Consider the following 16,673-nt stretch of genomic DNA (forward strand, 5'->3'; position numbering starts at 1 on the left):
AGAACATTTTGACGAAATTGAACATACTCATTATATGATTCATCAGAAGTTTGCAAAGCAATTGCCTTCCTTTTATCCTTCTTTTGTGCAGTGTTATTCATCTCAAACACTTGAAGTATACTTATCAGTTCTATCAGCTTCATCTTCGAGATATCCTTGACTTCTTCAAGTGCCAAAATTTTACCATTGAATCTCTCAGGTAGTGATCGAAGGACTTTATTCCAAAGTCTTTTGTTTGCAATCGGTTCTCCAAGAGTGAATGCCTCAGTCACCAGCTCTCAAAGACGTTGATCATACTCAGAAATTGTTTCATCTTCACTCATGCAAAGATTCTCAAACTTTGAATTAAGTAACCTCATCCTTGTTCTCTTGAAACTTTCAGACCCTTCACAGTGCTCTTGTAGGGTATCCCATGCAATCTTGGCTACAACACAGTCAGTAATAAGGCCAAACATCCTCATGTCTACATTGGAAAATATGGCGTTGTTGGCCTTAGCATTAAAGCTAGAAAGTTGTGTCACCTCGGTTGTCCATGTGGTTTCTGGCTTAATGATGTAACCACCTTCCTTATCCACAATCTTTGGAGCAGTCCAACCGGTAAGTATGCTTTGCCATGCACGTTCATCCATAGCTATTATGGTTAATCTCATCCTTGTCTTCCACAGAGGATATTTCGTGCCATCAAGAACTGGAGGCTTTAAAAACGAATTTGCAGTATTAGATGAGTCCATCTTATTTCCTGTAATAAAATAAACAAACCAGGATCAATTCTTAGTGTATCAAGAATATGGCTCTGATGCCACTTGCAAGGGAATAGGGGCTGCACATAAACAGTTTTAGGTGTTGTCACAAGGTGCTGACAACACCTTCAATAACACCTTGAGTAATATGCAGCGGAAAATAATTAAAGCGTGAATAAAATAAACAAGCAACCAAATAAATAGACTTAGATTATTAAGCAAGAGTATAAAATACTTTTGCAGTGCCTCAGGGCAAAACTTTCACTAGAAAATAATTCAAAGAGTTTTACAAACCTTGAAACTAGTGATTATTGTAAAAGAAATTTTCTCATAACATGTGAGAAAATAAACCATAAAAAATAACTCCTAAAAAATTCTATATGAAATAGAATAAAGAAAATAGAGCAAGGAGTTGAAAATAATCTTGATTCCAAAACTCGTAGAGACGAAACACTCTTTGATCTTTGATCTACAAGTGTTCTTCAAAGCATCAAGTGATCACGATCGATACGAGCTTCAGAAGATCTTCGATTCTTCTCTCAATGTATGTACGTGAAGCTCTCACACAAATCTCTATGTTAGTCGTTCTCTCGGTCTCTCTATCGATCTCTTTCTTGTGCACGCCTATATTAATATATAGACAATAATCCATCTTGTCTTGGTTTCCTTGTAATTGTGAGATTTCTCAAGATTTGATCATATCAAATCTACTTAAATAAGAAAAAATTTGTTAGATATAAGATAAGCGAATATTATAATTAAGCATAATAATATCTCAAATCTACTAAACTAAGGAAATAAATAACTAATGCAAAAGTTACTTCACGTCCAAGAAAGACAAAAGATATTAAATAAAATCTTTTTAGGCTTGAGGATTTTTATGAATAAAATATTCCTTTCAAAAATTTTCATCGCATTGTAAAGACTATAGTTGATTACGTAAAAGACTAGCTTTTGGATCTATACTATGAGACTTGTCATTTTCCGATCTTAATTGTTGAACGTCGACGTCAGTGTCTATATTTCTCAATCGTGGTATGTTGCTGAACCAATTGTACAACCGCATTTGCATGAGCATAGACCTCACACACAGTGTGGTTAAAAACCCAGACCTTGTATTAAACACTACGGGTTACTCTAGGTTAAGCGGATCCGAAGGGATCTTAGTATTAATTTAGTAAACATGTCCCGCCATATTATATTATATTATATATATACATATTAATAATCTATTTATATTTTATTTTATTGAATAATGCATAGCTTTGACTAATATAAGTTCATAATGTTTTATGATTGAAAAAACTTTATTATGATATGTTTTATATGAAAATGTGTGATTATGAGATCTGGTGATTGTTTGAATACAAATTAATAAATTTTAACTTGTAATAATATTTTTTATTCTTAAATATTAATAATATAATTTGGAAAATAATTTATGATTATTTATTAATATAAGTTTTTATCGTGTAGTGGCTAAAATTAAAAAATTAGCCGCCATGTTGCCTTGTTGTTATACACAGGGGCGGTCCTGAGAAAAATATGGTCCGGGACGAAATTAAAAATATGACCCCCTTTCATTAATAATGTGTGTGTATATATATATATATATACATATATACATATTTAATATTAAAAAACATTCGAATTAGAAAGAATTTTTCCCTACGTTTTCCAAAATAAATTATTCAACAACCAAAGTTATTTAAAATTCACTCTTATTGCATTTTTTAAAACAAAGTCGTCATTTTTTGACATTTTATGATGAATATTTGTGCAATAATGGAACTATTTAACTAAATTCATAAAAAAATTAAAATAGTACTAAATAATGAAGTCAAATACGAACAAACAATATACATATATATAGGAGAGATATAATAAATTAATGTAATATTAATTAATAAAATAATGATGCATTAATCCATTAGTAAATGAAAAAAAATGAAAAGAAAAATTCTATCTTTTGTAAAATTACTCAATTTTCGTAACATGCAATCTGAGTAATCAATATGGTTAAATTAAATAATAAGTAAGAAAAACTTGACGGTATGTCTACGGTCTACCTATGATGCAACATATGTATGCTATAAATTTACGTGCATGGATTAAATTGGTTAAAGGGACACATGAGAAAATGAGATAAAAGTTGAACATAGTTAGTGAACCATTTAATTCATTAAGAGCAAAAATTTTGCCATAAAAATCTATTCACGATTTATTTATTTTGTTATAACACTATTTATTAATTAAATTTATTTGGATATTAATTTAAATACTAATTTTTTAAAAATAATCGAGGGCCCTTGGTGATAGTCCATGAAGTTCTTGTTTCGTGTTCTATAACTCAAGTCCGTTATCTTATTTTATTTAATTATTCCTTGTCGGGCAACCTGATTGCAGAGAAAAAATAATATTTTATATTTTATTATTACTGAAAGTATTATTTTTTTGAATATATTAGTTTTTTTTTACCAAAAGTATTACTCATTTCGCTGAAAATATTAGTTTTTTTTGTCAAAAATATTACTTGAAAATATATAATTATTTCAAGTGAAAATTAATAATTGTTTAGCCAAAAGTATTAATTTTTATGTTAAAATTATTACTTGAAAATATATGTTATTTCACATGAAAATATTAATTTTTTGGCCTATAATAGTATCTGTTTTTCTGTCAAAAGTATTACTGTTTTGATTAAAAATAACACATGAGAATATATGGAGAAATATTAATTTGTATTATATGATTATGAAAAATATCACTTTTTTTAAAAAAAGTATTACTTATTTAGCTAAAACTTAAAAATATTTCATGGACGTAATAATTTTGACATAAAAAATAACACTTTTATTAGAAAAAAACTAATATTTTTGACACAATTAATATCTTTGAAGACAAAATCATATATTTCAAAATAATATTTTTGACATAAAAACAATACTTTTGCATTGAAAATTAATATTTTTCAAGTAAAAAAACTAATACTTTTGACATAAAAAAACTACTATTTTTATTCAAATAATTATATAATAATATTTTTTCAGTAAAAATTAATATTTTGACATAAAAAATTAATGGTCAAATATATATATATATATATATATATATGACAAAGTATTAATTTTTTAGTGAAAAGTATTACATTTTATATTAAAAGTATTAGTTAAAAACATTAGTTTTTATGTGAAAAATATTATTTCTAATGTATGCAAGTTTGACATAAAAAATATTATTTTTTCTCTAAAATGTATTAATTTTTTGGTAAAAATTATTAGTTTTTACATTAAAAACATTACTTATAAAGTATGCTAATTCGACATAAAGATATTAATTTTTTTATGTGAGAAATATTACTTTTTTTGTTAAGAGTATTAGTTTTTATGTGAAATATTTCTTCTAACATACGCAAGTTTGACATAAAATGTATTACTTTTTATGTGAAAAGTGTTATTTTGTTTATCCAAAGTATTATTTTTTTATGATAAAATTATTACTTCTTACATATTCCAATTTGAAATAAAAAATATTTTTTTTCATGAAAAGTTTTTTTTATGTTAAAAATATTAGTTTTTATGATAAAAGTATTCGTTTTTATGTGAAAAATATTAATTTTTATGTTAAAAACTTTGGTCAGGTTTACCTATGTCGTAAGATAATATACATCATAAATAATGGGATGAACACGTCAAATTTACGAGAAACGTATCATATAATGATAAATTAATCAATTTATTTATGCTACATGAGATACAATCTCAATTAATGTACCATAATCTTAACCACTCTTATATTATGTGAACTACGTGAAAATTTAATTTGAAAGACAGAAAAGTGCATCGTGTTTCGAAGTTGTAATAAATACTCAGATTCATGAATATAACAAATAATAGTTGCATATATTTACACATAAAACCCAGTGAAAGAAACTGAGAAACTCATTTCAAACAGCTTGTAATTTTCCGTTTGAATCATCAGTCTGCAACGTAAGACAATGACAGAAGCTCCATGAGCTCCAATTTGTACTCTAGGCCTCTAAGGTAGTGCCCCAGTAGCATGGTGGCATCACATCACTGTACGACATCAATCTTTATACATTCAAGCAAATTTCAGTTAAGATTTCCAATTACAATTAGTACTTTTCAATTTACTATGGCATCATACAAAATACCTTACAGTAGCAACAAAATATATCATAAACAGACTGCATAGTATAAACACAAAATACCTTATAGTAGCTAACATATAAGAATTTTGGTAAAATATATTAATATTATATGATACAAACTTAGTACACAATGCATATTATACTATAATAGTATCTGTTTTTCCATCAATTAGTTTGATACCTGAACCATTATGTTGGGTTGTGAAACACAATCAATCTTGATTTTGATGATAACAAAACTTTTTATTGTGTTTCTAACATATTTAATCAAGTGTTGTAGTTAGTAGATCAAAGATGGAAATATTTGAGCTGAAAATCAAATAAGTCAATCTGGCGCAGTTTAGTAAATCGATCATATCTCATAGCTCGGTAATCCAAATGACTTGCAGCAAAATGGTTGGAAAGCTTACTCAAATATCTACAAGTCATATCTCAGGCAAGATGAGTTAATTCGGATGTTATCAAGGCGAAATGCTAGTCGCAACATCGAGCTGGATGCAAAGCAGATCGAAGTTACAGCAACCAAATCAAACAGATCAGTCCTGGTATTTTGGCCATAACTTACAGCTAGCTTATCCAAACGGGATGATTCAGTATGCGTTACGAAGCTAAGACAATGATCTACAAATCATATGCAAAAAGCTCAATCTGAATTGGAGTGTAAGAAGCTGATAAATCGATATGAAGTTCCGGGATCTGCACTGAAATTCTGCAGAACAGAATTTCAGACATAGCTTAGTATTTCGAGTATATCTTTCACATACTAACTCGAAATCGAGCGATTTTTTATTTCTGGAAAGCCAAGACAAAGGGCTACAACTTTTATGTTCATCACTTTGCCCAAAAATCAGTGAATCAAGATCTATAATCAAATGAACAGATCAGATGAAACATTGCCAAACCAGATCAAGTGAACAAGTCTAGATCGAAGTTGCTCTAGACCACATCAATTGAACCTGACCAGATCAAAGCTCGACCAGATCAAAGTCGGACCAGACCAGATCAAAGCTTGACCAGACCAGATGAGTTTGACCAGATCGAATCGGTCAAACCAGCCCGATGAACAGTAAATTCATCTCAAACTCAAAAAAGTGCCAGCTACTCAAATATGACCGTTGCAACTTAAGAAAGTGTCCAGAAATATCCCAAACGGTCATATTATTGAATCTAACGTTCAAATAATTCTTGGAGACTTTAAATACAAGACTTTGAAGATCAAACACAAGCTTTTGATGGGGATTAAAAGCATGAGCAGATTATAGAAGAAAAAGAAGCTAGAATGAGAGCAAGCCCAAGGTGTGAGGAACAAGAAGAAGAGATGAACTTTCAACGTTAAATCCACTACATCAAACCCACTTTATAGAACACTCTTCCATGTTCAATATCTTTGTATATGAGTTTAAGAGAGCTCACTCATACACATACGAGAGACATTCTTTGAAAGATTAGTTGAGTGAAAGTCTTAGCACAAAGACATTAAACATTGTGTTTGTAGTCTTGGCATAAAGACGTAAAACATTATGTGGATTGTGAGGTAGAGTCCTACAATCGAGAGTGGCTATGAGTTCTTTTTTAGGCATTGGATAAGTCCTAAATTTGATTGGATTTGTACAAATGAGTTTGTATAAATCAAAGTCTTCTAGTGGATCCTTCCGAGGTGGAAGAAGGGGTGACGTAGGAGATTGATCTCCGAACATCCATAAACAAATTCGTGTCTATTTGTTTATCGCATTTACATTATTATTGCCGCTGTTTTAAGATGCATTGTTGAAGCATTTTATGTGTTCTTCATAGACCAAAATATTACACACAAAGTGTTTGATAAAATGCTTCAACCAAACTATTTTTATTATTTCAACTTGCATGATTTCAAATGATTTATAAAATATTTATTCGGTTTCTACGAAGGATTATTTTGAGTGTATTCCGCTTGGTTTGAAAACCAAACTCGATATAATTCATCGGTGCTCGGTTTATTTTTGAACATTTCAAGAACGAGCTATTGCAGCCTAAAATATTTTTAAGTGTGTATTTACCCCCCAACTACACACGTATTTCGATCCTAACAATTGGTATCAGAGCGGTTGTTCTTGAAAGAGCATTTGAAACTGATTTTGATATTCAAAATTTCGTTTTTAAGATTTTCTAGCACATATATGCATAGTTGATAATTTTTGACAGCTTGCAGCGACTTTGGAAAAAATGGCATAACTCCTTGCTCGAGTGTCCAAACGGCAAACCTCCTTTTGCATTGTAAACTAGACTCATAGAGGATCGCAGGGTATAAAATTTGCAGCCTGGTAATGCGTTAAAAAAATGCGGTTTATTCGTTGAAGACATACCATGTGCGCTGCGGTAGAAACTGGACATGGACAAAAAGTTGGTGTTTTTGTCAAAAAGATCAAGGATGTTGCACTCATCAATAAAAAGGACTTATTACCTTGAATCAGAGCCACACATCATCAAGAAAACTCGGTACACTCATTTTAATATTAGCTTTTAAAGAACTTTTGAGTTCGAATGTTATCTTGATATTCTACTTGTGCTAGCATGTCTTGGATTAAGAATGTCTAGTCATTTCCCTTACAAATGTGATTGTGCTTAGTGACTAAAGGGACACTTAAATGTTTCATGAATATTTCAGTTGGCATATCAATCTTGATTCTGTGATGCATGATAGTTTGATATAATTTGGTTCACTCTTGATGAAGTTTGCTAATTGTCAACTTGCTTATTTGTTGTGCATTGCATATTTGTTTTAAAAAATGTCGTTTAGTTATCCCTCTACTTTTATTGATTTTAAAGTTTCAAAAATATAGGGGGAGAGCTAATTATAATTTTAAGGGGGAGAAATTTTTTTTTCTTAAAATACTCCTTTTGATTCACACAAAAAGGAGAAGAAATATGTTAGATAAAAATAATGTTCATATTTTTATTCAAGTTTTGTGATCATCAAAAAGGGGGACATTGTTGGGTTGTGAAACACAATCAATCTTGATTTTGATGATAACAAAACTTGTTATTGTGTTTCTAACATATTTAATCAAATGTTGTAGTTAGTAGATCAAAGTTTGAAATATTTGAGCTGAAAATCAAATAAGTCAATCTGACGCAGTTTAGTAAATCGATCATATCTCATAACTCGGTGATCCAAATGACTTGAGGCCAAAACGGTTGGAAATATTACTCAAATATCTACAAGTCATATCTCAGGCCGGATGAGTTAATTCGTACATTATCAAGGAGAAATAGTGGTTGCAACATCGAGCTGGATGCAAAGCAGATCGAAGTTACAACAACAAGATCAAACAGACCAGTCCTGGTATTTTGGCCATAACTTACAGCTCGCGTATCCAAACGGGATGATTCAGTATGAGTTACGAAGCTAAGACAATGATTTACAAATCATATTTAAGAAGATCAATCTGAATCGGAGTGTAAGAAGCTGATAAATCGATATGAAGTTTCGGGTTCTGCACTGAAATTCTGCAGAACAGAATTTCAGACATAGCTTAGTATTTCGAGTATATCTTTCACATACAAACTCGAAAACGAGCGATTCTTGATTTCGTGGAAAGCCAAGACAAAGGGCTACAACTTTTATGTTCATCACTTTGCCCAGAAATTAGTGAATCAATAGATATAATCAAATGAACAGATCGGATGAAACATGGCGAAACCAGATCAAGTGAACAAGTCCAAATCGAAGTTGCTCTAGACCAGATCAATTGAACCAGACCAGATCAAAGTCGGACAAATCAGATCAAATCTTGACCAAACCAGATGAGTTTGACCAGATCAAATCGGTCAAACCAGCCCGATGAACAGTAAATTCAGCTCAAACTCAAAAAAGTGCCAGCTACTCAAATATGACCGTTGTAACTTCAGAAAGTGTCCAGAAACATCCCAAACGGTCATATTATTGAATCTAACTTTCAAATCATTCTTGGAGACTTTAAATACAAGACTTTGAAGATCAAACACAACCTTTTGATGGGGATTAAAAGCATGGGCAGATTATAGAAGAAAAAGAAGCTAGAATGAGAGCAAGCCCAAGGTGTGAGGAACAAGAAGAAGAGATGAACTTTCAACGTTAAATCCTCTACATCAAACCCACTTTATAGGATACTCTTCCATGTTCAATATCTTTGTATATGAGTTGAAGATAGGTCACTCACACACATACAAGAGACATGCTTTGAAAGATTAGTTGAGTGAAAGTTTTAGCACAGACATTAAACATTGTGTTTGTAGTCTTGACATAAAGACGTAAAACATTATGTGGATTGTGAGGTAGAGTCCTACAATTGAGATTGGCAAGGAGTTATTTTTTAGGCATTGGATAAGTCCTAAATTGGATTAGGTTTGTACAAATGAGTTTGCATAAATCAAAGTTTTCTAGTGGATCCTTTCGATGTAAAAGAAGGGGTGACGTAGGAGATTGAGCTCCGAACATCCATAAACAAATTCGTGTCTATTTGTTTATCGCATTTACATTATTATTGCCGCTGTTTTAAGATGCATTGTTGAAGCATTTTATGTGTTCTTCATAGACCAAAATATTACACACAAAGTGTTTGATAAAATGCTTCAACCAAACTATTTTTATTATTTCAACTTGCATGATTTCAAATGATTTATAAAATGTTTATTCGGTTTTTATGAAGGATTATTTTGAGTGTATTTCGCTTGGTTTGAAAACCAAACTCGATATATTTCATCGGTGCTCGGTTTATTTTTGAACATTTCAAGAACGAGCTATTGTAGCTTAAAATATTTTTAAGTGTGTATTCACCCCCCCTTCTACACACGTATTTCGATCCTAACACATTACATGCATATTCTTGATCGTCAATAAAAAAAACACAAAAACCAATACCATTAATGAAACGACCCTAACTACTACTTTTTTTTAAAGTCTAGATAATAGATATACACCCATACATATATGTATTTATACTTAATATAAAATTCAATAAAATTTAATACATAAAATATTGTGACACAAATTCGAGATTGAATGAGGACCGCGCAGAGTCGTCAGAAGAGTTATGCTGACCGACGACGATGACGAAAACTCGAGTTTGCCGTTGGCGATCATGTGTTTTTTAGGGTTTTGCCTGTGAAGGGCGCGATGCGTTTTAATAGTAAGGGCAAGCTCTATAACGACTACTACTATTACTACTGAATTTTTTTTTAACCTATAACGTGTAAAAAGAATAATTATACATAATATGTTTATACTCCAGAATAATTTTTCATTAAAATATTATACTTAAAAATTTCCATAATATTGCATGCCATTAAATATTATTAAAATAAACATAAATTCATGCATAAAACATTCAAATCAAAACCCCTTAAAATCCTCCACATAAAATTCATAAATTATTAAATAAATATTAAAGTTTGTGCGGATAATGTAATAATATTCAAATCCACTCAAAACATAAACTTGAGCATAGGTCACGGGCTAGTCGGCTACAGGGAGGCTCATACGTCTTCACCACCAGTCGGGGCAATAAACTCTAGATCAATTGCAGGTTCACCTATACCATTTAAGTCTAGTGAGCCTAAAAACTCAACACATTCTATCTCATAATAACAACATGTTAAAATCCATGCAACATAAAATCCATGCAATATACATAACATATTATATATATGCATGTTCTTAACATTTCTATTTTATGATCTTAACATAAACATATCATACATAACACTTATATGCATAACTTAAAAATTTACTGAAAGTTATATCCATGTCGTGTGACCGTGAAAGTGATTGATCAATCAAAGAACCAACGTACGTGGCGGTGAGATCTCCACCTCTTGGCCCCTTCACCAGGCTGACCCCGAATCCATAGGCAAACATAATCATAATCTTATGGAAAGGCAATCGGGCCCCAGTATCCCGACCCACAGTCCCGTAGCATATGGAAAGGTCTCCGGGCCTAGGCATCCCATCTCCAATCCCGTAGATTGTCACACACCCACTTCAACTTCTTTCAAATATTTTCTTATGCCCAACATCATACATATATCATCATTCATCATGCACAATCATAAAAAAAAATTTCTTCATGATCATATTTTCTTAAAATTTTGCCCGTAAATATATATTTAATTATTCTATATAAAAATAATACATTTACATATTTAAAATATTCATGCAATAATTAATTATATATTTACGGACTATGCATAATTTTTTAATAGATTGGTTCAAGCTGCTGACTCCTTAGACTTAGGCCCAATAACTTCTAGACTGACCCAATAACTCATCTTAAATCCATTAACTTAAATTTAAGCCCAAATAAATTATTCAAGCCCATTAAGGCATGTTTGATCCAATATCAAATTTCAATCTCATTAATCACCTAGACTGGCCCAATGGGCCCAAACACCCCAAAACTGGCCCAATAAATTTAACGGGCCCTAACCCCATAAAAATTATTGGACTTACTTAAATAATTATTAAGCCCAAAATATTATCCCAAGTGGCCCAAATATTTATTTAAAACTAACTTTAACCCATTAAATCATAACTTAAACTATTAATCAAAATAAATTAAAATACCCGAGCCCAACTAATATAACCCAGACCCGGACACAACTAACTTGGCCCATATTATTTTAGACCCGAATCGGATCCAAAAACCCAAGCCCGGCCCGTTCTAAAACCCAGCAGCCCGATCACCCCTTCTCCTAGCTCTTGGCCGCGAGCAGCCTTAAAGAACTCTGGCGGCCGGCCAGCTCCGGCCACCATCGGCCGAAGCACCATCACCTAAACCTAGCCCACATCCATACATTTCCATTAAGCCAAGAACCTGCCCAAATCGTGACCTGAGCAGCTCACACGAAGGCTTGCACTCAGCCCCTTCCCCTGCTGCGCTTGTATGAGAAGCTGCCGTATTTTTGATCGTACAGCCTGCTCCAACCACCAATGATCATGAAAACACTTCTCAAACTTAGCCAACATCTATAGAGTTCCAATGAAACCAATCTTACATCAAAAACCTAAACTGGGGAAGGAGAACGAGCCTCTCTTCCACAGAACCTTTGAACTGCGCGGCTGGTGCAATATCAGAAAAAGAAAGCTATGGTTCCAGCCTATTACACCTTAAAAATCCGACCAAGCTCACTTCTAGGGATCCTAAGACATCTCTTAATCAAGAGACAACAGACCTTGAACGATCCAAACAAGAAAAACGTGAGAAAATAACATGTAGAAAGCAAGAAACAAATCTGCTCAACATAAAGTTTCAAATTTCATATCTAAACCATATCAAACTTGCATGGTAAAATATTTCATGATGGAAACAGAATATTGCAACTTAAATGGTGAGAAAATAAGAGAATTCAAACGTTCCTTTGTGAAGGTTTCAATCGAAATACGATACGAATGCGTATAATTTTTTCGGGATGAACGGAACTTCACCACCTTAATTTTCTTCAATGGAATTCGTGTAATGTGTGTTCAGTGATGAAGAGGAGTTTTTGAAAGGTGAAGAAGATGTTTCACGAAGGGGACAAGAGCAAATGGGGTGTGTGTGAATGTAGGAGACAAATGGAGTCTTTAAGGAAGAAAAATGTATGGTGAGTGGCCTCCTCGGAATAAATACACCTGGCTAACCAATCCAACTAATATCTATATAATAAAATTTATTATTTTCGTAATATAAAAATGTGGATTTTTGAAAGTCTAATAAAAGCCTTTAAAATGACTCGTTTTGGTGAAAATCGATTTTCTATGCATGTATGCTTAATAAAATTATTATTTTCTGGAAATAAAATATTAAAATAATAATTTATGGCCCATAAAACCACCATAAAATATTTTGGGTAAAAACTCTTCACCTCGTTCATCCACGGTCCCGATTACGCAATCAAATAAAACATTTTCTCAAAAATCCATAAATTTCATAATTGCGGTTAAGTAACTAAAATAAAATTTAAAACATGTAAATAATTTCACAAAATTCACATAAAATTATTTAACTCATTTTACTAAATTTTAAATTAATTATTTTCCTAATTATGCATGTGAAATCACGTAGGAAAATTTTAGACGTTACAACTCTCCCTCCCTTAATTTGAATTTTGTCATCGAAATTAAGTTACGTACCGAATAACTCCGGGTAACGAGCCCTCATGTCGGCCTCGGTCTCCCAAGTAGCTTCCTTCTCGGAGTGATTCAGCCATTGGACTTTGACCATCGGAATAACTCGCGTCCTCAGCCTCCTTTCCTCATGAGCTAAGACCAGAACGGGTTTCTCCTCAAATGCTAGCTCTGCAGACAGCTGTAGAGGCTCAAAATCTAAAACATGCGACGGATTAGAAATGTACTTCCGAAGCATAGATACATGGAACACGTTGTGAACTGCCACAAGGGTCGGTGGGAGCGCCTAACGGTAGGCCAACGTGCCAATCCTTTCCAAAATCTCGAATGGACCAATATACCTCGGGTTGAGTTTGCCTTTCCTACCAAAACGTATCACGCCCTTCATAGGCGAGACCTTCAAAAACACATGACTGCCCACGAGAAACTCAAGGTCACGTCGTCGTCGGTCAGCATAACTCTTCTGACGACTCTGTGCAGTCTTCATCCTCTCTCGGATCTGAGTCACAATCTCAGCTGTTCGTTTCACAATTTCAGGTCCTAAGAGAACTCTCTCTCCAACCTCATCCCAATGTACAAGAGATCTACACCTCCTCCTGTAAAGAGCCTTATAAGGAGCCATACCTATAGTCGCCTGATAACTGTTGTAATAAGCAAACTCCACTAAAGGCAATCTCGACTCCCATGAGCCTTGGAAGTCGATCACGCACGCCCTCAACAAGTCCTCAAGTGTCTGGATTACTCTCTCCATCTGACCATCTGTCTGAGGATGAAATGCAGTGCTGAACAATAACTTAGTCCCCAAAGTTGTATGTAGACTCTTCCAAAATGCAGAAGTGAACCTTGGATCTCGGTCGGACACGATAGAGACTGGAATACCATGAAGTTTGACTATCTCCTTGATGTAAATCTCCGCAAACTGAGTCATAGTGAAAGTAGTCCTCACTGGCAGAAAATGCGCAGATTTGGTGAGTCGATCGACAATCACCCAAATCACTGTCGAACCTCTAGCACTCCTCGTTAGACTAACCACAAAATCCATGGTGATGTTCTCCCATTTCCACTCTGGAATGGGAAGTGGTCGAAGTAACCCTGCTGGTCGCTGATGCTCTGCCTTGACCTGTTGACAAGTCAAGCACTCGGATACAAAGTTACTAATATCCCGTTTCATTCCTGGCCACCAGTAAAATGTCCTCAAAACTCGGTACATCTTCGTACTCCCAGGATGAATGGAATACGGAGATGTGTGTGCCTCTGTCATAATGTCTGCTCTCAACTGATCAGAGCTCGGCACCCATAACCGACCTTTGTACCGAGCAATACCATCATCGACTATATAAAGAAAACTGCCCTTAGCCTCATCCTTCCGCTTCATACGCTGCAACTGCTCATCGGTAGACTGTCCCTCTTTGATCCGATCTTGAAGAGTCGGCTGTACTATGAGTGCTGATAAACTTGGTGCATGACCACTGGAGTAGATCTCTAGTTCAAACCTTTGTATCTCAACCTGTAGAGGTTGCTGAACTGAAATACAAGATAACGCTGAAGTCTTCCGACTCAATGCATCGGCCACTACATTAGCTTTACCCGGGTGGTAACTAATGTCACAGTCATAATCCTTAACCAACTCCAACCACCGACGCTGTCTCATATTCAACTCCTTCTGAGTAAAGAAGTACTTGAGACTCTTGTGATCGGTGAAAATCTTGCACTTCTCACCGTACAAGTAGTGCCTCCATATATTGAGCGCAAACACAACTGCTGCAAGCTCTAAATCATGCGTTGGATAGTTCTGCTCATGAATCTTCAACTGTCTTGACGCGTAGGCGATTACCTTTCTGCTTTGCATAAGGACAACACCTAAGCCCATCTTAAAAGCATCTGTGTACACGATAAACTGTTCGTGATCCACTGGCATCGCCAACACTGGCGCAGAAGTAAGTGCCTCCTTAAGCTGGTCAAAGCTCCTCTGACACTCGGGCCTCCAAACATATTTTGTGTTCTTCTTGGTCAGTGATGTCAAGGGTACTGCTATGGAAGAGAAACCCTTGATAAACTTTCGTTAATAACCGGCCAAACCCAAGAAACTGCGAATCTCAGTTGCATTTTTCGGAATCCCCCAACTCTGAACAGCTTCCACTTTCGATGGATCCACTGCTATGCCATCCTTAGAAACAATATGACCCAAGAATGCCACCTGATCAAGCCAAAATTCACACTTGCAGAATTTCGCATACAATTTATGTTCCCTCAAAGTCTGCAAGGCTATCTGCAAGTGTTGTCTATGCTCTTCCAAGCTCCTCGAATAAATCAAGATGTCTTCAATGAAGACGATGACAAACTGATCAAGATACGGCCTAAAGACATGGTTCATGAGATCCATGAAAACCGCTGGAGCATAATTCAGGCCAAATGGCATCACCATATACTCGTAGTGCCCATAACGTGTTCTAAAAGAAGTCTTGGACACATCCTCTTCTCTGACTCATAACTGATTGTATCCTGATCATAGATCGATCTTAGAGAACATCGAAGCTCCCTGCAACTGATCAAACAAATCCTCTATCCTTGGCAGTGGATACTTATTCTTCACTGTGACTCTTTTCAACTCTCGATAGACAATGCATAATCTCATATTACCATCATTCTTCTTCACAAACAATACTGGTGCACCCCAAGGTGAGACACTAGGGCGAATGAAGCCCTTCTCTAAAAGCTCTTGAATTTGTTCCCTTAATTCTTTCATCTCAGTGGGAGCAAGACGATACGGTGCTTTAGAGATAGGCACTGTTCCTGGTAACAGCTCGATACTGAACTCAACCTCTCTAACTGGTGGAATTCCTGCCACATCATTAGGAAAGACATCCAAAACATCTCGAACAATCTCCACATCTGCAATAGATCTAGTAGATGACTCTCCTGCTGCAACTATTACACTTGCAAGAAATCCCTGGCAACCCTTCCGTAACAACCTTCTTGCACATACATAAGATATGACAGGAGAAGCACTACTACTCTGAGCTGCAAAAAAGACAAAAGAATCTCCTCCTGATGGGTTCACTAAAACTGTCCGCTTCCGAAAGTCTATCGAAGCTCCATTAGATGTCAGCCAATCCATGCCAAGAATCAGATCAAATCCTGACATCGGTAACACCACTAAATTGGCTCTAACCATATTTCCCTGAAGCTCCAACTCTACTTCATTAAGTACACTGGAGGTAGAAATAATCTCGCCAGATGGCAAGGTAACGTCATAACCCATATCGGCTCCCTCGGATATGATATCTACTCGTCTAATAAACTCTTGAGAGATAAACGAATGCGTAGCTCCCGAGTCTAGCAATGCATATGTAGTGTTACCTTTAATGAGAATCTTCCCTGCACTCAGAAAATTTCCCAACGAACACACGAAACTTAAAAACAATTAATTAAACTCATAATTCATAACATTTCTCTTAAGCATACTATTACCAAAATTTTAGAAATCCCCTTATACTACTCATATAAAGTCAATTAAGTCAAAAAGACCAATAGTCACAAAGTTACTCATGCAATCCTAATTAATCATGCAAATCCTTGAATCTTAAAGGCATAAGTAAGGATTACCCGTGATCAATGATGTATCTGGATCTGCCTCCTC

General features: G+C 34.4%; 1 protein-coding gene across 1 annotated transcript; it reads right to left on the reverse strand.

Annotated features, from left to right (window-relative positions):
• Positions 1 to 278: 278 nt before the first annotated feature.
• On the reverse strand, positions 279 to 731 carry LOC140861085 (uncharacterized). The gene has a single exon (XM_073264087.1). The coding sequence runs from the start codon at positions 729 to 731 to the stop codon at positions 279 to 281; it is 453 nt and encodes a 150-aa protein (XP_073120188.1).
• Positions 732 to 16,673: the final 15,942 nt, after the last annotated feature.

Source organism: Henckelia pumila, chromosome 4, assembly GCF_033568475.1.
Source record: "Henckelia pumila isolate YLH828 chromosome 4, ASM3356847v2, whole genome shotgun sequence".
Taxonomy (NCBI): domain Eukaryota; kingdom Viridiplantae; phylum Streptophyta; class Magnoliopsida; order Lamiales; family Gesneriaceae; genus Henckelia; species Henckelia pumila.

Excerpts from the sequence above, each read along its gene's own strand:
- LOC140861085 (XM_073264087.1), bottom strand. The coding sequence starts at position 731 with ATGGACTCATCTAATACTGCAAATTCGTTTTTAAAGCCTCCAGTTCTT.